Genomic DNA, 22155 nt, shown 5'->3' with positions numbered 1-22155 from the left:
AAGTCAACGGTTGTTAAAGTAAATTCATTGTGAAAAAAACAATGACCTTTATAATCTACAGGGTGAGTCAAAAAGAAAGTGACGTGGATTAACAATTTTTTTTCTTAAAAAGCAATCAAATGTGATACAAGAATGAAGTATGTCTTAAAAGAGTATGTTCTTCCACTCATTTGTAAAAAAAAAGAAGGAATTACTGAAATTGATCAATGCTATCAGAAGTTATGCATGTTTTACTAAAACAAACTATTTTTATATAGCTGTCCATGGAATGCCATTGGAAGCTATTGAGCTGAGTGAGAATTACAGATAACACACAGGCATTCAAATACAAATGAGATTTTAATCATTTGAGTCCAGACTGAAATATTTTTTACTGTCTGGATTGTTTTTGTTTTGAATAAGACCACTCCTTTTTTTTCTCTGAAATACTGATGGCGATTTTTGTCTGTTTTCCTTTGCAAGTTTTCGTTTATTCATGGAGTTGGGAAAATGTTCATGTTTAGTTGTATATAGTGGGTAATAATTTATTCATCAGTTCGTAGAACGGCAAATGATCAGTGGTGGACAGCTATATTTTGTTGTCTTTGTACTAAAATAGACATAGCTTGGGAATCAAGTAGGCAGATTACCTGAGATTTTCACAGTTTCTAGTCAACAACATTTACTTTATCCCTATTTTTTTTTAATGAAATGTAGCAAGCCACAGTTTAAATTTTTTTTTCTCTAATTCGGTCACTTTCTTTTTGACTCACCGTGTTTATGCAATAGGTCAACATTTAAGTAAGATTTGAGGCTTTGCATGGTGGAGATACTAACTAATGAAAGGTTTGCGGAAACACCATGTGCGAATAATTTCTCAACTAAGAGAATGGTTCTGAAAAAGAACCAGAGGTAAAAACTCGACGTTCCGGTCAGTATGCTCTGACCGTCTTCAGGAGAATGCCTAAACTCTAAGAAGGTAAACACTTATGAGGCAGAAGCGAAAGCGATGAAGTGTGAAGTTGCATCCTGTGTGGATGCCAAGTAGCTGGGATCCTAGAGCAAGCTTACTGCCCACTGAAGTGTTTACCTTCTTAGAGTTTAGGCATTCTCCTGAAGACGGTCCGAGCATACTGACCGGAACGTCGAGTTTATACCTCTGGTTCTTTTCAGAACCATTCTCTTAGTTGAGAAATTATTCGCACATGGTGCAACATTTATCGTACACTCCGACTTTAAATCCTCATACTTGTACGACGGTAAGTGCATAGTAGGCTAGCTTGTTCGTCAAGTGAGCCCCTTTGAATTTATCGGGAAAGAATTCATACTTACACCGAAAAGAAAAGTAAATGTACAAGAGATTTTAAAAGAACTTTAAAAACGTACAAAATACAAAAGGGTTAATTTTTTTTTTTATGAAGACTAACTTTTACTCCTGAGAGTTTGTGCAGCGCTACTTTTGTTTTTCTTCAAATCTAGAACGTCTTACGGATACAATTTTTGCTTAATGTACAAAAACAAAAAAAATGATTTAATTTCCTCAGAATAAAAGTTGTTTGACTGCTACATTTTTTTTTGAAACAAAGTCGTGGCTCAATATTAGAATCCAATCTAGAATGGGATATAGTGTGGGGGGTACTTGACGGGTATACTGTTCTCGGTGTGACGCACCAAGTGATCCCAACCCAACTTCTTGTAAACCTGCAACAAAACGAGAAAAAGACAACCTTGCATAAATGATCATGAACTCGATGAGGACAAACTTTTATCATCTAACTTTTATCTAACTTTTATCATTTATTTCTTATTTTAACTGGGTAGCCCATTCAGTGGAATCCACTGATCTCCCAGGGGTCACAGTAAAGAGAAGACAATGTGAAGAAATTACAGTTTTAGAGGTGGGAGGAAAATCCCAGAAGAGTATTCTGAGGAAAACCCACGGAATCAGGAAGGGACTGAAAACCCAATCCAAATATTGACCCAGGCGGGATTCGAACCCGGGTCACAGAGGTGGAAGGCGAGGAAAGTACCGCTACGCCAACCTGACTCCCCGATAAAATTCCAGGAATATCTGCGTGTCTGTCTTTACTTCAATTATCTCCAGAACCGGGCACTGTATGAAGTTGAATATCGGCAGGTGTATTGCTCGGCACCCAAGATTGTTCGGTGTCAAGTTTGAAGTTGTTTGGATGAGCGGTTCTCAAAGAAGCTGCAAAAAAGCAGCATTTTTGGAGGCCTACGCCATACAAACGTGTATATACAGACCACGTCAGGCACTCTAGGATCTCAATTTCAAATAAAAAAGTTGCTGAATCATGTTTTGAATTGGGCCTGAATTCAGTGTCCGAGACACGTTCTCACTGAGCCGATTGCAGCTACGCCATGTCGCGCACTGATCCAACGAATTATAGCAACCGCGCGTGCGTGTCCGTCATGCCAATGCTTGCGCGCGCTTCGCCGAATAACAAAATGAACTACTAATCTAAATTTCCTACGGTGCGTCTTAAGAAGCACCGTTGGAAAGGCCTTCTTTCGTTGATTACTTCAAAATGACAGCATGCCAGAAAGAATAATTTCACAGGGAGTTTAGTCCCCTTACTATCTTTCAACCAAGTATGTTTTTCAACAATAATTACGCCAGTTACTTTTCGGATAGCTGCAAATGATGGACTATAGCTTTAAGCAACCTGCTTACCTCTATAGCTTTCCTGTCGGATTCTTTGCTCGGTCTGGAGTCGTCGGTCAGCTTCATCAAACCTTTCAGTTGACGTCCGTAGTGATTGTGTACTTGTGCAAACTTCACCGAGAATGGAAGCACCTTAATGTTACAGAAATTGGAGAAATTCAAAGTTTAGGGCAGCGTAGCAAAACTGCAACAGCGATGTGAAATTTTCTTCTGATAAGAAAGTCTGGAAGGAATGTTGTATCCAGACGCCACTTCTGGGGTTGTGTACAAGGTCGACGGAGAGTCAAGGGTATTTTTCAAAACATTTTCTAAAAAAATTGGAAATGTTTCTGAGGGAAAGAATGTTGCAACCTGATGCCACTTTTTTTCTTCATATATCATCTCAATAAAAGTCATTGCAAAAATGCTGAAAAGACATGAATCTGGAACTGAGAAACATTTCCAATTTTGTTAGGAAATACTTTTAAGAAAATTTTCATGACTCTTCATAGACTTTGTACACAACCGCTGCAGTGGGGTCTGGATACAACAATCTTTCCTCTCTCAGAACAGAAATTCATGGGTTTTTTTCAACAATTTTTGCAATGATGACCTTACTTTGTTGAGATAATATATGATGAAAAAAAAAGGCGTCAGGATGCAACATGCTTTCCGAGAGTCTTTATGCGAAGATATTTAAAGGGAATATACATCATTTGCTTTTGCTGTAATTTTCAGAAATGGATGGAATTGGGGGGTTGGAAATATATAGCAAATATAGTTACACTGACTTTTTTAAGGTTTTGGGTTCAAAAATGCTATAAAAACCAAGAAAAACAATCATTTTCCTGTAGTCTGGTTCCCTGACTCCATTTAAGAAGAAACAGAGCAGTTTACATACATTGGGGAATTGTAAGGTCAGGGAACCAGTCTAGCTGGCTTGTACCCGTTCATAGGTTTGTAATCGATTGCAAACAAGTGAGATAATATTTGAAAAAGTATTTGAAAAAAAAGCCAGTTTTTTCCAAAGCTGATCGGCCGATCAGCGTTGGAAATTGATACAAAAATACCACTTTTCTTGAACATGACAGTATACCAGGTGCCATGATTTTACAGGATGCTTTACACTGTCATTCACTAACAGTCCAGCAAGGTATTTCAAAATGATTTGGTAGTTTTATTTTTTGATGTTTGCAAATGTTGTATTTTCCCTTTAAGTGGTAAGAGTAGATGTTTGAATGAAGGAAGGGGGGGGGGGAGGGGGGTGGGTTTAACAGGACATCATTCAGCACAGTACCTTCTTGCCAACGCCTACCTTCTTCTCCTCTGGCTCCGCCCACTTCTGTACATCATTGAAGGTTTGATCCATTTGTTGCTGTAGTTGTGTTTCCTCTTCTGTTGTGGCTTCACCCTCGGCTCGGATGGCCAGTATTCTATCAGCTAGAGCGCAGCCTTTGACGACGAGGCAGTTGATCAAGTAGGTCTTCAGTTTATCATTCTCTCTGTAAGAACCAAAATTCCATTCATAAACGTTATTAAAGGGAATATACAACATTTGCAAACATCGAAAAACAAAACTACCAAGTTTTTGCGAAATACCTTAATAGGATGTTGGTAAATGACAGTCTAAAGCATCCTGTAAAATTATGGCACCTGGTATACTGTCATTTTCAAGAAAAGTGGTATTTTTGTATCAATTTCCAACGCTGATCGGCCGATCAGCGTTGGAAACAACTGGCTTTTTTTCAAATACCGGCCCCAATTGACCATTGCACTTGTTTGCAATCGATTACAAACCTATGAACGGGCACGAGCCAGCTAGACTGGTTCCCTGACCTTACAATTCCCCAATGTATGTAAACTGCTCTGTTTCTTCTTATATGGAGTCAGGGAACCAGACTACAGGAAAATAATCGTTTTTCTTGGTTTTTATAGCATTTTCAAACCCAAAACCTTCAAAAAGTCAGTGCATCTATATTTGATTTATATTTCCAACCCCCCAATTCCATCCATTTCTGAAAATTACAGCAAAAGCAAATGATGTATATTCCCTTTAAAGGACCCTTGCAATGTAATGTGTGCAAATGCATGCTGGTGTGCGAATGCAGAGCCAGTGGCTACAGAGTTGGGTTGAAACAATTCGTGAAGGGTTGGTTTGGAAGACAAAATACATTTCCCACCAATTTTGTTTTGAAATAGAAGTTCACTAAATGTAAATTAAATGACAAGGATCTATAGGTATATGTCAGTTTTATAAAACAGATATCGAGTGGCTTTAAAATGTGAAATGTGAGGAACATTATCGCTCGGTAAAATCTGGACCTCTCCCGTTCCCTCGGCTTCGTCTCCTGAAAATGGAAAAGTCCAGATGTTACCTTGCGATAATATTCCTCCCATTCCACTCTGAGCCTCTCAATATTTGTATACCATTTCAGAAATGGATCCTTCTTGACTGTCAATCAAACTGTGCGTTGACCAATTAGATCACAACTTTTTGTCAGGTGACCTTGGCCGCTTAGTCGAACTCTATTCATAACTCTGTCACAAACACTGTGAGAACTGTACACAAGTCACAGCCGGGCAGGGCGGTTGGCCACACCCAGCACGGTCCACTGTTTTGCTGTTTTCTTTGTGTTGACGGGAATGTGTTTATTTTTGCACTTACACTTTGTAGGTGAGTGCGTCGGGTCTTGTGTCAGTCTTCATGGCAAAGTAAGTCGCCAATGCTGATTGGTCAATCAGCAAGATGACCTTATCAGCAAGCTGTATAATCTCAGGTAACATCTTATTCCGATCCTGAGCAATCCAGAAAGAAAAATTACAGAGTTAACAATCACAAAAGTAATACACTAGTCAACTCAACAAGAAGACAAATCAGGACAAAAAAATGTTTTTGTCACTGTTCACTTGAATAGCTTTTGAGACTTGATGAATTCCAGTTGACTTGTGGGTACTTGTGATTGACTTGTGATTGACTTGTGGGACCTTGCAATTGACTTGTGATTGACTTGTGACTGACTTGTAATTGACTTGTGATTGACTTGTGATTGACTTGTGCAGACTCGTGACTGACATTTGGGGACTTGTGACTGACTTGTTATGGTCTTGTGACTGACTTGTGCCTGATTTGCGACTGACTTGTGATGGACTGAGAATAGAATTGTGATGGATTTGTGATGGACTTGTGAGCGACTTGTGACTGACTTGTGATAGACTTGTGATGGACTTGTGACTGACTTGTGATTGACTTGTGATGGACTGAGAATAGAATTGTGATGGACTTGTGAGCGACTTGTGACTGACTTTTGACTGACTTGTGACTGACTTGTGACTGACTTGCGACTGACTTGTCGGGACGTGTGACAAAATTGATTACAACTATGACCCTACCTTGTGTGTATCCTTGGCCGTGACTTGCGTGACATGCAAAGGAAGATGCTCAGGATAAGCAGCAAGCAGCTCCTGGTAGAGATTGTCACCTTCCAACCTAAGAAACAACAGACAAAGTAATCAAATAAACGTATCAACATTTACATTGTATTCGTATTTCAAGACTAAAAGAGACTTCACATGACATTATACGCAGACTAGCTGTTTCACAGTCATTCCTGGATCCCTTGTAAACTCCCTGGGGACAATATACAGCCAGACTTTTTACTAACCATCAAAATAATTATGATATTTTTTGCGACCCTAGTGTAACTGCGATGATAATAAGATGATCGGCAGAGTCGGCGCTAAAAAAATCCAATCGCAGTGAGTAGAACAATTTCAACTCCTATGACGTTTTCCCGACAATCGCAGTCGTGTAGTTATCAGTGTGCGGCAAAAACAGCTAGATCAACAGATGTGGCCGTGGAAGGTTGTTTGATGATGGACTCTCACATGACTCTCTATGCCGTGGAATCGTTGTTGCCTCCTGGGTGACATGAGCATGGCTGTGATTAGTTTGTGCTGAAATGCCGCTTGTTCCATGAGAATCACACGATTTCTCAGTTGTGTGACCTGAGCATTACTTTTTTGCTTGATGCCGACAGTTCTGTCGCGGCGCAAGCGAAGTTCAGATCAAACTGAAGCCTTCTTTAAACAACGCTTCTTCAAAGACGAATTTGGAATTGGGAGAATGCACAAAGATTCTTACAAAAAAAAAGACATATCATCTATGGTTGATGTTGAAGTCTTCAAAGTTTTCTATAGACAGTGGAAAAAAAATCGTTGATTCTTACTTTGTAATCCATGAGATCTTGAAGTCGCGCAAAGCCTCTTGAAATTCCTCTTCTTTGGTTTTTTCTTTGGTTTTCTCAGCTTTAGTCACGTGAGGCTTGTGCGGAGTCTGGGTCAGGACATAGATGAACGGATAGCTATCCTAAAAGTTAGAACAATAACCAGACAGAGAAAAACAAACAATATCAGTGGGTTTTTCTTTAATTTCTAGAAATTTGATTTGTACAAGGTGAGGTTTTTTTTTATTTAGGGTATCAAGGAAATACTGGCTGAACACCTGGAGCAACAAAACATAAAATGCATTTTCCCAGCTGCAATTAAGAACTATGAAAAGTGGCTGTGAAATTCTTGAAGATATGTCTTAGACCTAAGATGTGTGGTCTGTTTCCGTTATCATTTAAAGGTAACATACAACATTTGCGAACATCAACATCAAAAAATGAAACTACCGAATTATTATGAAATACCTTAACTTGACTGTAAGTGAATAATAGTCTCAAGCATCCTGTGAAATCATGGCACCTTGTGTGCTGTCATTTTCAAGAAAAGTGGAATTTTTGCATCAATTTTCCAACGATGGATTTCCATCGGATTGATTTTCATGACGATTCACCACGGAAGTTTTGAACAGTTTAAAACTTCCGTAGCCCCTCCACGAATACCCAAGGAAGATGACGGATAACCAGAGATGTACCAAGGATGAGTAGGGTACTCCCACGGTTTATCACAAATTTCAAACCGTGGAGATCGGTAGCTCCAAACCGTGAATGTGTGACTGGAGCTATACAGCTGATAAAATATGTGTACTGATCTGTCAACTTTTGAATTGGTACACATAAAATCGAAAGAAATCGTCAGAACAAAAGCCCGACCATGGGAACACCAACACTATGTACGAAAAAGCAACTGAACCAATGACCGATCAATCATATATCACAAACGAAAAGTTTGTCTTCATAAACGAAGGTTATTAAACAAAGGGAGATCGTTTCAAACGTGGCAGCAAAAAATCAAAGAAACGTTAAAATCAGGTGCAGATGTGTCAAACGATTTCATGCAATCTCAATGCTCAGAAATGATTCCTTTCAAGAATTAGACTTTTTTCGGTCACTATTAACAAGAAGTTGAAACAAAGGTGCTAAAAAATAAATGAAGCAAATGCAACAATAAAATCTGCAGAGAAAGAAAGATCAAAAACAAACATGCGCCACAGATAACATGGTTAGTAACAAAATTTTATTTTTTGGGCTGCAAAACATATGAGACAGCATGACATTTTGGGGCGGCTTTTTTTTTAAAATTCTTAAAGCTCGGACCTTTTTTTTCGGACAAATTGTTAGTTGGCAAAACATCAATGTGAGCGCATGACTTACAGGTCTGGGACCAAGGTTTCTCTTTCCATCACTCACATCGCCTGCCATATGACCCTTCTTTCTCCGACCCTGAAGCACAAAGGTCATACACAGGTCAAAGGTCACAGAGGTCAAGGGTCATATACAGGTCAAGGGGGTTAAGACCAACGTCAGTGGCAGGAAATGACTAAGGCAAAAGAAAAGTGTCCGGTTTCTGGTCTGCGCGCGCATCGGGTAGCTAGCACGTCGGCAAACTTAAACAGTTTTTTTTTCAAAGTAAGACGATGTCTCAAAACCGCCAAACTCACTGGTTCGACTGGAATCCTGCTACTGCGCAATTTTAATGTGTTTTTACATGGGGTTACAATTGAGTATGAGCTTTATGTGGCCTCTGTGGGCTCTCGTATATTTTGCACTAAATTTAAGTCGGGCACCATTTGCAGACGGTGTTGTAATTTTGTAATTGTGCGTCTGAAAGACAGGCTGAGGGAGCGATGGTCGGGTATCTGGAACCTGTGAACGCTTTTTAATTAGCGCAATATTTAAGGGAGCAGGCTAATGACCAGCCTGGCAGCTCGTGCACGATGTCGATGTGGCTGTATGGTCTGACGTTACCATTTTCTCTGATTTTTGTCTTGACTATCTAAATTTCCCTAAGAACGTTCATGTCGTTGAAATCGCAAGTGGGTGCAGAATTCTCAAGCCTCATGGCCTTACTCAGGTCACCTCAAGTTCCACCCTCAAGGCTATATTTGAGAGTTTCAGGGGATCTAAGTGTCATCTGCGTAGGGGAAAAAAAAAACCGCGTCGCCGCACCGCTTTTAGGGGAAGCTCCAAACCAGAAACCGAAAACTTGTTTTTTTGGGGTCTAACTCATTCAGCAGTCTTAATTTGGAAATATTATTGCCGTATGGTTTTTAATTATTATGCAATTTATTGATGAAATCCATGGTTATGTCTTTCAGCAGACGGTTACAATTATTAAAATGTTAGAATCAAAGCATTAAGGAATTTATGAAAGGTCATTAGAGAAAAGTATTAAACTCAAACATCCACCCACAGAATACAGACGAGTCATGCCATGAGAAACATGTCACATCACAGTCCACAGAAAAACTCCCCCACTCCCGTTATTTATCAAACCAGTTACCATGACGACTGGAAGCATGAACAAAAACTTATCGAGTCCGAACAAAACACTGGCACAAACAAATTCAGCATGAAACAATACCTCGTTACCATGGAAACCAAAACAAGACAATTGCTACATGATGACGGCACATCCAGTAGCCTTGGTCAAGGCGTTCGTCATTATTCGGCCGTACGCGGTAAACGATCGGCGGCATATCCTCGCTGTATCCAGTGCATTAAAAAAAAGTGCGAACAACGACCTCATGTGGCCACTGTTTTATGCAAATCATTTGGATCTGATCAAATCCGGTCCAATCGTCCGCGAAAGCTTATGTTTTTCTTTATTTTGCGCTAGATTTCCAGCGCGCGACCTCATATGCAAATACAGATAAGTGTAGGCGGGGCTAATATGTGGAGTGTCCAATCACACCTTGGTAAATCCCGACGTCATCAAATTATTTGCAGCTATTCGCCTTTTGCAGACGTGTCAGAAACCACATTTTTGTGTGCATTGGTGCTGCGTGTAATGTGATACACACAACGTGTGTGTATGTATTATGTACAGTACATGTCACACGATAAATGAACTTTCACCGCTATGCAAGTTTCAACGCAACGATTGACCAATAAGAAAAACTTTTAAGGTCAGCTTAGGCTATTAGCATAATGAGCACCACCCCCAAAACCTCACATGGACGATTGGACCAAGGCGTTCGTCTGGATCCAAATGATTTGCATAAAATAGTGGCCGCATGAGGTCGCTGTTCACCCTGTATTTTTAATGCGCTGAATAGCGAGGATATGCCGCCGATCGTTCACCGCGTACGGACGAATGATGACGAACGCCTTGACCAAGGCTACACACCCAGCCAATATTGGCACAGATATTTCACACGACAAGTTGCCCCATTAACAAAAGACGGATAATAAAGCCGACTACGACTTACCGTTTTGCCCGGTTCATTCTTGGCCAGAGTGATGGTTCCCGTCAACATCTGACCCAGCGACGCCCCTTTCGGCAGTTTGTCGTCGGCGACGGGTGGGATGAACACAGGCACCGAGCATCCCCGCTGGACTGTGACCGTGTTGAATTTGCTCTTGCCGTTGAGGGCGTTCGGCACGTTCTGATAGCAGTCGACGTTCAGACTGGACGAGAGCTTCTGATCGATCAGCATGACCATGTCCTTGAGTTTCTCCAGGAGGTCTTTGTGTTCGTGTCGGACTTGAAGGCGGATGGTGTAGTCGCCTTTGTCTAGTTTGATAGTGTACTGTCAATCCAAGATAAAAAAAGGAGTCAAATGAAATTAGAAAGCATTCCTTTTGAGAAATCCCGCTAATGGCCCGGGACGAAGCTAGGCGAGGGACATTATCGGTGACCAGGCCCCTATTAAGCATACTTGTTTAATACCAACCAAGCACATATTTACTCCCATTCATAAATACCTTTTGGTCAAAAAGTCAAACATTATAAATTTCCAACTATTTTGTACAACCATTTGACTTTTTTTTTTAAACACCCCTGTAGCTGTGTTATTATTATTATTATTATTAATCATTTCTGGCAATGAAACCAAGGACTCCTCAAAAGCGCCCTAGGCACTGTAGCTCGCAAGCCTGAAGAAACCTGTGTAGAGAAAACAATGAGAAGAAGTTACAGTTTTAGAGGCGGGAGGAAAAGCCCAGAAGAATATTCTGGGGAAACCCACGGAATCAGGGAGGGACTGAAAACCCAATCCACATATTGGCCCAGGCAGGATTCGAACCCGGGTCACAGCGGTGGAAGGCGAGGAAAGTACCGCAACGCCAACCTGGTGTGTGCCTCTCGCAATGAACTATCACCCCAGCCGGCCGGACAGATGGAAACTGGTATTACATGGGCTCCTATCTGATCGTGCAGCTCGCCAAAAATGATAACTGCTGAGACTATTCATTACAGTCATGATGTTTTTTGAGGGGACTAACCTGATTAGGATAAGCATCTCCAGCTCCCATGTACTGCTTGTTGTTATCAAACAGCAGCCAGAGTTGACTCTCGTACTCGGACTCATACAGAAGGTCACTCAGTAACGGACAGTTAGGGGTAATCTCCGATGTCTTACTCTGAAAAAAACAAAAACTAGGTAGAAACATTTGCATTGAAATCTTTACCTCAGCAAGACATTTAAAGGTAATATACAACATTTGCTTTTGCTGTAATTTTCAGAAATGGATGGATTTGGGGGTTAGTATTTCATAGCAAATATTGTTACACTGACCTGTGTAGAGTTTTGTGTTTTCATGGATGCTGGAAAAACTAACGAAAAAATGCTGGTCTGTAGTCTGGTTCCCTGACCCCACTTCAGACGAAACGGAGCAGTTTATAGATGTCGGGGAATTGTCAGGTCAGGGAACCACACTAGCTGTCTTGCACCTGGTCACGAATGTGTAACCGATTGCTAACAAAATGTGGACTAACTGAATCTGGTAAATTGGGGGCAGTATTTGAAAAAAGTCAGTTTTTTCCAACAATGGTCGGCTGACCATCATTGGAAATTGATACAAAACTTCCACTTTTCTTGAAAAGGACAGCACACCAGGTGCCATGATTTCACAGGATGCTTGAGACTATTATTCACTTACAGTCAAGTAAGGTATTTCATAATAATTTGACAGTTTCGTTTTTGATGTTTGCAAATGTTGTATATTCCCTTTAAAGATAATGTTTACATTTTCAGTAAACCAACTCTGACCAGACCTTACAAAGCTTGTCAGTCGGGAATTTGGTTCCGTATGCATGAATGGAAACAATTCATATTCTGGAATATGAGTACATTTCCCTTCCAAGGGATGGGGTCAAAAAAATGTTAGAGTGGTTTGCCTAAGGGCATGGCACATGGCGATACAGCTTGTGCATATCCACAACCCTCTGATCAGGAGTAGTAAACATGATCAGAATATTGTCCTCTGGTACCTGTCAGGACAGAGTTGGTTACTGTGAGAGGTTGATTACGGCCAAGAGCGCCAAAACGACTCCCTACCGGCCGTGTTTGCTCCCTAGGGAGTTGAGAAGGTTTCAGGAGTGTTTGCCCGTTGAACAGGGGTAATAATAATTGTAAAGCGCTTTGATACCCTGTTTAAAAGCGCTATATAAGTGCCTGTTATTATTAATATAATATTTCTGCTGGTAAAGGTGGTCGAATGAACTTGATCTTACCTGATGGAAGTTATAAGTTAAGACTATCTCATATATCTGTCTGCCGTTAGGAAGAACATCTCTTGCTCCTAGCGGGCTTATCTTGCAATCATTGGGCCTAAACAAGACAAAATAAGATGGAGATTAACATCATGCCTATTATAGTTAAATGTAATATACAACATGTGCACACATCAAAAAACAAAACTACCAAATTATTATGAAATACCTCACTTGACTGTAAGTGAATAGTAGTCTCAAGCATCCTGTGAAATCATGGCACCTGGTGTGCTGTCATTTTCAAGAAAAGTGGATTTTTTTTTTATCAATTTCGGCCGACCATCGTTGGAAAAAACCTGCCTTTTTTCAAATACTGTCACAAATTTACCAATTTTAGTTAGACCACATTTTGTTTGCAATCGGTTACACATCCGTAAACGTGTGCGAGCCAGCTAGTCTGGTTCCCTGACCTGACAACTCCCTGTCGACTATATATTGCTCGGTTATGTCTGAAGTCAGGGAACCAGACTACAACAACAGCCGTTTTGTTCTTCGTATCTCCAGCATTTTGTGAACACAAAACTTTAAACAGGTCAGTGTAACAACATTTGCTATGAAATCCAAACCCAAAATCCATCGATTTCTGAAAGTTACAGCAAAAGCAAATGTTGTATATTACCTTTAAATAAGCAGAAATCGCGCCAATAAAAATCTTACAGTTGTTTATTTCCGAGGCGAGTTAAAAAAAAAAAAGTGAAAAAAGTTGACTTTTGCAGGTAGGACTAACCTGAGTGGTTGTACACAGTTCTTAATGGTGATTGCCGGAGACACCTCCTCAATTCTCAAATGAGACCGGACGTCAAAACGATAAATTCCGTTGGCTGCGTGCTAAGGTGGGAATAAAAATGTAGGTACTGATCAGATTAACTTGTATGTTTACTAGCAGTCAAGTACAATTATTAAATGCTGGAAAAGATCATGGCTTGTATGCATTAAAGTTTGTTTGGTATATGTTAACTCACATTTAAGAGGAGTAGAAAGTTGCACAAAAATGTGTTCCCAAGAAAACTAAATCTCATGGGCCATTTCAAACAACTTCCTTCTGGCAAAGGCATTCCTTTACTGATCTTGGCTCAGACAGGGCTCTGGAGTGCTCCGAAACGTGCAAAACTAAATCAGGCCCACTTTACTCACAGTTTAGCAAGCAAATTTCTCCAAAAATTCCACTGGGGCAAAGAAAATGTCCTCAGTATTTCACCAACCAAGTTTGCAGACTCAATTCAATTTTAAAAGGAGACTTTTCTTCAATATTTTGCACATGAGAGGGAAGTCAAGTGATTTCAAAATGAGTCTTAATACTAGACCATGGTCCAACTATTTGAAAAGACTGACCTCTTCATTCAGTGTCAACAGTCTGGTGGCTTGACTACGGAGAAATGTGTAGTAAATTGAGACTAGTTCCCGCTTCATGCCACATGTTTCTTACATTCTTTTGGCATGGTTGATTGATACCGTACTGAAGGCGTGTTGGACTGGTTGTTTTAGGTGCCAGTCTATTTTCTTGTTTTGCATGTTTTCAATACCTTAAGTTTTGGGACTCTCATACACAGTATTGAGAGTCCCAAATTTTCTGACTAATCTTGGCTATGATTACAAACCCCTAAAGAAAAAAAAAAAGGTTTCGACAAAAAGAAAAAACGGGTAGATTCTCACCATCTGAATCATCTTCTGGTTCATATCCAGACTGTGGAAGGATATACTATAAGTGATCTTGGTGTTGCCAAGGCTTGCCCACCACTTAGCGACGACCAGATCTAGTATCAGTCCGCCTCGGACTGAGAACGGATACGTCGACTGGCCCAACTCTTGAAGATGGAAGAACTTGTAGAACTCGTTGCTTCTGTAGGCCATGTGATCTTCCAGTTGGATGCAGTGAAGTACAAACTTGGAGGTCAGTTCGGGGTCAAGAGACGTCACCGTTAACTCTGAAAACGAGAATAAAAAAAGGATTCATTTAAAGAACCTAACTATTTTTTAAAAAAGAGTTAAACTTCAGTTTAAAATAAATGGGAAACTAACGGTCGTGTTCAACACAACAGGGAGGTTTCGCAAGCGAACGGATACGCTTACACTTACGCTTAGCTATCCGTATCCGTTTTTTACTTACGTGTAGCGAGCGAGATATGCGTGTCGTCTGCACGTATGACGTCATACGCCACTCACTATCCGCTAAATGTGCAGACGACACGCATATCTCGCTCGCTACACGTAAGTAAAAAACGGATACGGATAGCTAAGCGTAAGTGTAAGCGTATCCGTTCGCTTGCGAAACCTCCCTAATATAATAATTATTTATTGAAGGTTTCAAATAAATAGCAGGCATCACGCAAAACAACCTACGATATGACAAAAATAAAAACACAACTGTTGAATTTTTGAAATCAGATTTGTTCAAGACAGAATTTCTTGAAACTTCTCTAGCGCTGACTGAGTTGTCAAACTTCATACTTGGCCAGTGTCATAGTAAAGGTACTTGTGATGTAACAAGTCAAAAACAAGTCAATTCACAAGTCCAGGCACAAGTTAAAGAGAACGCACAATGTTAACAAACGAGTGCATATGTCAGATTTCAATTGAGCAATGTGTAACTTAGGACTGGCTGAATCATGACAGACTTGTGACTGACTTGTGACGGACTTGTGACTGACTTGTGATAGACTTGTGATGGACTTGTGACTGACTTGTGACTGGCTTGTGACTGACTTGTGATGGACTTGTGACTGACTTGTGACTGACTTGTGATAGACTTGTGATGGACTTGTGACTGGCTTGTGACTGACTTGTGACTGACTTGTGATGGACTTGTGACTGACTTGTGACTGACTTGTGACTGACTTGTGATGGACTTGTGATGGACTTGTGACTGAGTTGTGACTGACTTGTGATGGACTTGTGATGGACTTGTGACTGACTTGTGACTGACTTGTGATGGACTTGTGACTGAGTTGTGACTGACTTGTGACTGACTTGTGATGGACTTGTGACTGACTTGTGACTGACTCGTGACTGACTTGTGATGGACTTGCGACAGACTTGTGACTGACTTGTGATGGACTTATGAATGACTTGAGATGGATTTGTGATTGACTTGTGATTGACTTGTGATAGCCTTGTGACCGACTCATGACTGACTCGTGATCCATCATACCTTTCCAACAACCCTAATACTAGCCCCAATTTTGCCTGACTACATACCTGCCCAGGTTGCACCCTCTGGTACTTGAACAAAGCTTCGTCTTATCTGACCCGGTTTGAACTCCGTTTCACCCCAGGCCAAGTCGTACTGTTTGGTTGTTTGTAGTGGCTTGACTACAGTAACGGGTATCCTGAATATGGGTCCCTTGTGGGGATTAGCCGTGTCGAAACACTGAACCTGTGGGAAAGGAAGCGATGGTTTCCATCATCAATTCATCACGATTTCTGGCTTGATTGTAATAAGAACCTCTTCTGAACCAACTCTTCTATACAACATCTGGTGCATTACTAAGACCCCCGTCACACATTTACGGTTTGGGGCTACGAATATCCACTGTTTGCCAAGAATCAATCGATCACGGGTGTGTTTTAGCCTGATTCGATGATCCGTGGACAAAATTGGTTTTCATGAATTTTGAAGAAAAATTCTGTATCTCCCGAACCACAAAAGCAAAATTGTTGAAACAAAAATTAGGTGATTGCTCAAACCTTGTAGTTTGTGTTTCTTTCTTTAAAGGGAATGTACATCATTGGCTTTTGCTGTAATTTTCAGAAATGAAGTATTTGAGAGGTTAGTATAATAGATCAAATATTGTTACACTGACATTTTTGAAGGTTTACGTTCGAAAAGGTTGGAAAAACCAAGAAAAACAAAAATGTTCAAGTAGTCTGGTTCCCCAACTCCACAAAAGATAAAATGGATCAATTTATAGATGATGGAAAATTGTAAGGCAAGGGAACCAGTCTAGCTGGCCTGCACCCGTTCATGAACATGTAACCAATAGCAAACAAAATTTGGACTGAAAAAATGGTAAATTCGGAGCAGTAGTTGAAAAATAGTTAGGTTTTTCCAACGCTGGTCGGCCGACCACCGTTGGAAATTTTTACAAAAATACCATTTTCTTGAAAATGACTTCACACCAGGTGCCATAATTTTACAAGATGCTTGAGACTGTCATTTACCAACATCCTAGTAAGGTATTTCGTAAAATCTTAGTAGTTTTATTTTTCGATGTTTGCAAATGTTCTATATTCCCTTTAAATTGCTTTAAAGTTGTCTTTAAGTTGACGAAAAAGCTTTCTTTTTACAGGGTACCCATCTTTCTGCCTCACCCTGTAATGACGTGATGAAATAATAAAGCCTGATGATGATGACGATGATGATGACTTATACCTACCTCGGTGTAGTGAACTCCTTCACTCAGCCCCCGAGGATCAACTCGTATAGACACAGCACGGGATGCATTCATTAACGCTAGGTGGGAGGGGCAGGACACCCAAGACGCTTCACATACTAAACTCGTCTGCATGGTGAATGCGATCTTCTCCTGTGCACCTGTCAAATCAATCAAATAATTTATACAGGGTAAAAAAGAAAAACGAAACCCAAATGTCGGGACCATTGTTTCAGTGAAGTTCTGCATGTAGCACTTTCAAAATCTAGGATACGAAAGCCCAATTCATAAGCTTTCTTTCAGTACAAGAATCATTCACATCACTCATGTACTTTTCAAGTTACGGAGTTTAAAACTCAACCACCGTTTTAAAGTTCTGTCCACGGATCACTAACAAGGTGTGCGTTCTTTCAGCAAAACGAGAACAATTCACACATATCCGTATCCACCCAGGAGTATAAATGGGTACCGGCATTAGCTGGGGAGTAACCTGCGGTGGACTAGCATCCTGTCCAGGGGGAATACACAATAGTCTCAGTCGTTTCATGCTACTGAAACCGGGGATAAACGCCGCCTTGATGGGCCACGTTGGCTCGTGACGGACTTTACTACTACCACTCTTCGTCAGAGTAGGGTAGAGTGCGCCTTCGACCTGAAAGTGAGCATGGTACTTCCACAGAGATGGCTCCCAAATGAGATGACCGAAAAAGTCATGGGCTACTCACCGATGTCGTCTCCATATTTGGGATCTATGGTGACGTTGTATTCTCGGGGTTTTTCCGATTTCGTCATATCCCTGATATAGATGCCTCTCTTGCCCCCCGTCGAGATACAGAATCTTACATTGCACGTTGGACAATCCGAGTAACTGACAAGATGCTCAAAGGCCTTGTCCACCTGTCAAAGGTCAAAGGTTAAATGGGTTGAAATGAACCTTGAATTCTGACTGAAATGAGCATTTGTGACTATGACTATGGATATTTGCCGTAGCGTGTCTATGTTTAAAAATACTGCAAGTAAAACTTGCACGATCCCCCTGGCATCCAGGCAGTTTGTAAACATGTACATTTACACGTAGTCAATAAGGACAATTTTCAGTGACGGCCTTGATTGTTTAGTTCTCAGTTGAATGGGGAGTTTGGGTTGAATGGAGAGTTTTCGGTGAAACATCGGACTAACATATGTTAATAGAGTCATTAGTATCTCTCCAGAGACCTTGTAAATATCCATATTGGAAAGGATTTTTTTCACATCGGCCTTTACAGTGAAATGAAACACACACACAACGCAGCACGTTTGTTATCGGTTATGGTGTAAATTGAGGATTTTTTTTTGTTCCTCTTCCCTTTTCCTTTGTTTGTACTTAAACTGTTCGCAACAGCTCTCATTGGTTTTGTACACGTTTTCCAACCGAGGAGTCCTCGTTTCAGTTTCTGTCCTCGATTTATCGATGGAGTTGCACGTGTGTGTCCTCAATTTACACCGTAAACACGGGCATGCCGATCGTCTTAATATCGTACCAGTTACACTCAGATCGCAAAAAATCTGAGACTAATTTGTTCCCGATCGTAGCTCAGGCGCAGCTGATCCTGAAAAGTTAGTCCCCGAATATTCTGTGTCGTCGCAACGGTCAACCTGAAGGCGGCATTACTCATGCGCACGTCACATGCATTCTTAATTGAAGGTGCACGAATAAGTTGAAAACCTCATTAATAGAAGGAGCACTAAGTAATCTTGTACCACCTTAGCAGGAGAGGGGCACCACCTCAAGACAAATCTCAAGACTTACCTGTATGAGACCATAACCCTGCGCAAATATCTCCACTCTATCCACACTGAGGGCGGTGTTCTCCAAGGCTCGACGGATGCTGTGAGGAGTGTAGGATATATTCTCTGTCTTCAGACCTGACAGGATTAACGCTGGGGTGGATGAAGCAGAACAAAAACACGAATGTCAGAGAGATGATGATATAGATAATAATTACCAAAAAAATGGTACCTTTGGGCGACATTCCCATATGGTTGTGTACACAATTTTGTCCAACTTCAACGACCCTTTACCCCAATTTTCACTTATCCTACCCCCACAAATTTTGCTAGATTTGTGTTTGGGACCACGAGCAATCGATCTAGCCTATTTGCGACATTAAAATGTTGCCTCTCAATAGGAGTTGTGACATTAGGGAGACATTGAAATGTCTCCCTAATGTCCGGTGTCTCCCTAAGGTATAACTCATGACAACAAAAAAATGTCTCCTTAGGCCAAAAAAAAAAAGTCTCCGGTTTCTGGTATGCATGCGCGTCGCCGTAGCCATGCGCGTCGGCAAAATGAAAAAGTTTTTTTTTTCAATGAAAGATGATGTCTCAAAACCGCCAAACTCACTGGTTTGACTGGAATCCTGCTGCTGCACAATTTTAACGTGTTTTTAGATTGGGTTATGGTCGAGAATAACCTTTATGTGGCCTCTCTGGACTCCCATATATTTGCACTAAGTTTAGTCGGGCACTATTTGCAGTCATCAGCCGACATTTGAATAAAAAAAATGAGGTAAAAAAAAAAAAAAAAAGCCACGTCGCCGCACCACTTTTTGGGCAAGCTCCATACCAGAAACCGGAGACTTTTTTTTGTTTGGCCTTAACCCTTACCCTCCAGGGTATGTTTGCGAGAACCCTGCCAAACATAGCAACATGCAACACCTGACTAAGTGACAAGCCTGCTCAGTGTAACAAGATCCATCAGGGGAAAAGTCTCAAGGCCACACTGCCTCAGAGTCTGTGGTCACCGAATGCAGCAGGATACAACTGTGGCATTGTTCAATGGGACTAGCTCTCTTTGTCTCAGAAGTGGCCGTTAATGCACTGGTGTTGGTAGCTGAATGCATCAAAGTGCACCAGACTTTTCCACCTGATGCACTGTGTTGCGTCTGGCAGGGTATTAACAGGAATATATGAAACACTAAGGTATCAAAGTACATCTCAGACACAAGGGATGGGCATATGACAAAGGCATCTGTAGCTGACTACAAAACTTCGAGTAGTGTATCCATTTCACAGAAAATCAATGACACTGTGGTTTTCTCGACGCAGACAAGAAGCTCAATCTGTCAAAATCAGACTTTTCTGGGCATAAGGTCAAAAATGAGATTTTTTTCATATTGTTAAAAGATGTTCTGTTTCCTTTTAATAGGTGGTTTAATTTTTGATACCGGTCATTCCTGGGCAGAGTTATGCTATTTTGAAGTTCATTGTGTCGAAAAGTAGAAAACAGAGAAAATGGCCACGAACGTCACAAAACAGTAATTTCTTTAACTGATATACCTTAACAAATCATCAAAAATACTATAATTAGAGATCAAATTAGGGTTTCAAACTTTTATAGTATATTTTAGACATGCTCAGGATTACAAATATGCAAAAATTAGAAAATGGAAAAAAATCAACACCACAGCGTTTTTTGGCCCTATCTCAATTTCAACCTCTGCCCAGAAGCGTCTGCTTTTGACAGAACAGGTCACAATTACCCTTGGGGCAAAACTGATGTTTTTAAAATTTAGCACTTAAAAATAGGAAATACTAGAAAATGTATGATCTCATCCATAGTCTAGATTATCAACGAGACGGCGTTTGGGTTCAACTTACCGATCCCTCCACAGGCATTCGGAGAGGACATGGACGTTCCATTCATAAGCTGTGAACCTCGTAAGGTCCAGTTTGGTACTGATGTGATGGCGCCCCCTGGAGCTGTAATACTGACACCCAGATCACCGTCCACACTGAATAAACACAATAAACGCGTCGAAAACGCTTGAAATCCCAGTAAACGTGTAAAAGAAATGGCTTTAAAGTTCTAGAAATTGACTATGTAATATTTATTTAAAAGTTGAACCGATTAGTGCTCCTTGAACAAAGATATTGACAAATTTGGGAACCGCCAACATGGGTTCCGTGCGCAGACAAAAGAGGGCGCCCTTTTACCTAGCAACAACGTCCCAAGGGGCGGGATATTTCGCTGGTGGACGCGCAATGTTCCTTGTGTGTGACGCACACCAGGGGATGTGTACTATGTACACGCAGTGGCCGCGCTTCGCAGCAAATGAATTGCAGTCAGGCAAGATAGCATCGGTCGGTCACCCCCAACTGTTACCTTCTTTGCCGGTGAGGGGGTACTCGTGAACGGAGCGGATAGGGCTGGATAGCTCAGTTGGTAAGAGCACCGGAACGGTTATCCGGAGGTCGCAGGTTCAAACCCCGCTCCAGTCAATTTCTTTGTTCAACTTTTCAAATATTGTTATAATGTCAGTTTCCCTTTGTGGTTCATTTGAAAAACAATATTTGACATTTTGAATGAAACATAAAGCGTCTCCTGACCTTGGACCTCTGGAAGACCACGTATAAGCCATGCCCGGTAATCGCTCTCTTAGTGAATACTCTGCAGCCATCATCTCTGGGGAGACGTACGCACCAACACCTGTCATCAATCAATTAAGTGGGAAACACGGGATAAGTTGAAATGAAGCAGGTTCTAATCCCGCCAAAGTGGGACTTCCATCTTTGCCAGATTCGTTGGATTTCCCCAGAATTCTTACCATATTTGTTTTTCTCCCTTAACTCAAAAACTTCAGCTTTTTTTTCTCCACACTTTTCTTTTTAGGATTTTGTCATTTTAGCACAAGAAATGTGTGAGGCGTTTTGGTAAAATGTGACGGAACTGGGCAGAGGTCGAAATGAAAGTTTGTGGATATTATGAAAGAGAATAACATTCTCCTTACAATACTGTTTGTTGCACTTCATTCGGACATTCCGTTGACAAGTTATGGCTGTTTTAAAGTTTGCATTTATTGACATGTTAAAAAAAGTAAAATACTGGGAAAAAGGTCTTTAAAGCTTCAGGTTTTGTATTTGTGAAAATGAAAGATGCCAATTGTTTATCCTTACAAACAATTTTTTTCCATGAGTTACAATGTAGATACTACTTCTTTAAAGGGAAGATACAACATTTGCAAACATCACAAAACGAAATGATCAAATTATTACAAAATACCTTACTAGATTGTTAGGGAATGACAGTCTAAAGCATCCTGTAAAATCATGGCACCTGGTGTGCTGTCATTTTCAAGGAAAAATGGTATTGTTTTTAACGCAGGTCGGCCGACCAGCGTTGGAGATTACTGGCTTTTTTTTCAAAAACTGCTCCTAATTTTT

General features: G+C 40.8%; 1 protein-coding gene and 1 non-coding gene across 4 annotated transcripts in view; one reads left to right on the top strand and one right to left on the bottom strand.

The window, feature by feature from the left end:
* Positions 1 to 1383: 1383 nt before the first annotated feature.
* Positions 1384 to 22155, bottom strand: part of LOC119723593 (tripeptidyl-peptidase 2-like) — a 37402-nt gene continuing 16630 nt past the window's right edge. Inside the window, exons 10-27 of one of the 3 annotated variants that reach the window (XM_038194321.1) lie at positions 21322 to 21421; positions 20593 to 20726; positions 18743 to 18873; positions 17679 to 17850; positions 16957 to 17114; positions 15779 to 15956; positions 14237 to 14508; positions 13311 to 13411; positions 12545 to 12641; positions 11314 to 11451; positions 10299 to 10619; positions 8242 to 8310; positions 6871 to 7010; positions 6035 to 6131; positions 5310 to 5440; positions 3942 to 4146; positions 2675 to 2797; positions 1384 to 1680 (exon numbers count right to left, since the gene is read on the bottom strand). In XM_038194321.1, coding sequence (XP_038050249.1) covers positions 1591 to 1680; positions 2675 to 2797; positions 3942 to 4146; positions 5310 to 5440; positions 6035 to 6131; positions 6871 to 7010; positions 8242 to 8310; positions 10299 to 10619; positions 11314 to 11451; positions 12545 to 12641; positions 13311 to 13411; positions 14237 to 14508; positions 15779 to 15956; positions 16957 to 17114; positions 17679 to 17850; positions 18743 to 18873; positions 20593 to 20726; positions 21322 to 21421 — 2657 coding nt within the window. In that variant the 3' untranslated portion in view covers positions 1384 to 1590. The remainder of the gene's footprint in view (positions 1681 to 2674; positions 2798 to 3941; positions 4147 to 5309; positions 5441 to 6034; positions 6132 to 6870; positions 7011 to 8241; positions 8311 to 10298; positions 10620 to 11313; positions 11452 to 12544; positions 12642 to 13310; positions 13412 to 14236; positions 14509 to 15778; positions 15957 to 16956; positions 17115 to 17678; positions 17851 to 18742; positions 18874 to 20592; positions 20727 to 21321; positions 21422 to 22155) is intronic. The other 2 variants (XM_038194322.1, XM_038194323.1) reach the window with 2 other exon arrangements.
* Trnat-ggu lies at positions 21140 to 21213 on the top strand. The gene has a single exon. It is a non-coding gene; the product is annotated as a tRNA-Thr (tRNA).

The sequence above is a fragment of the Patiria miniata genome, unplaced genomic scaffold (assembly GCF_015706575.1).
Source record: "Patiria miniata isolate m_02_andy unplaced genomic scaffold, ASM1570657v1 HiC_scaffold_17, whole genome shotgun sequence".
Taxonomy (NCBI): Eukaryota; Metazoa; Echinodermata; class Asteroidea; order Valvatida; family Asterinidae; genus Patiria; species Patiria miniata.
This window is presented reverse-complemented; position numbering and strand designations above follow the sequence as displayed.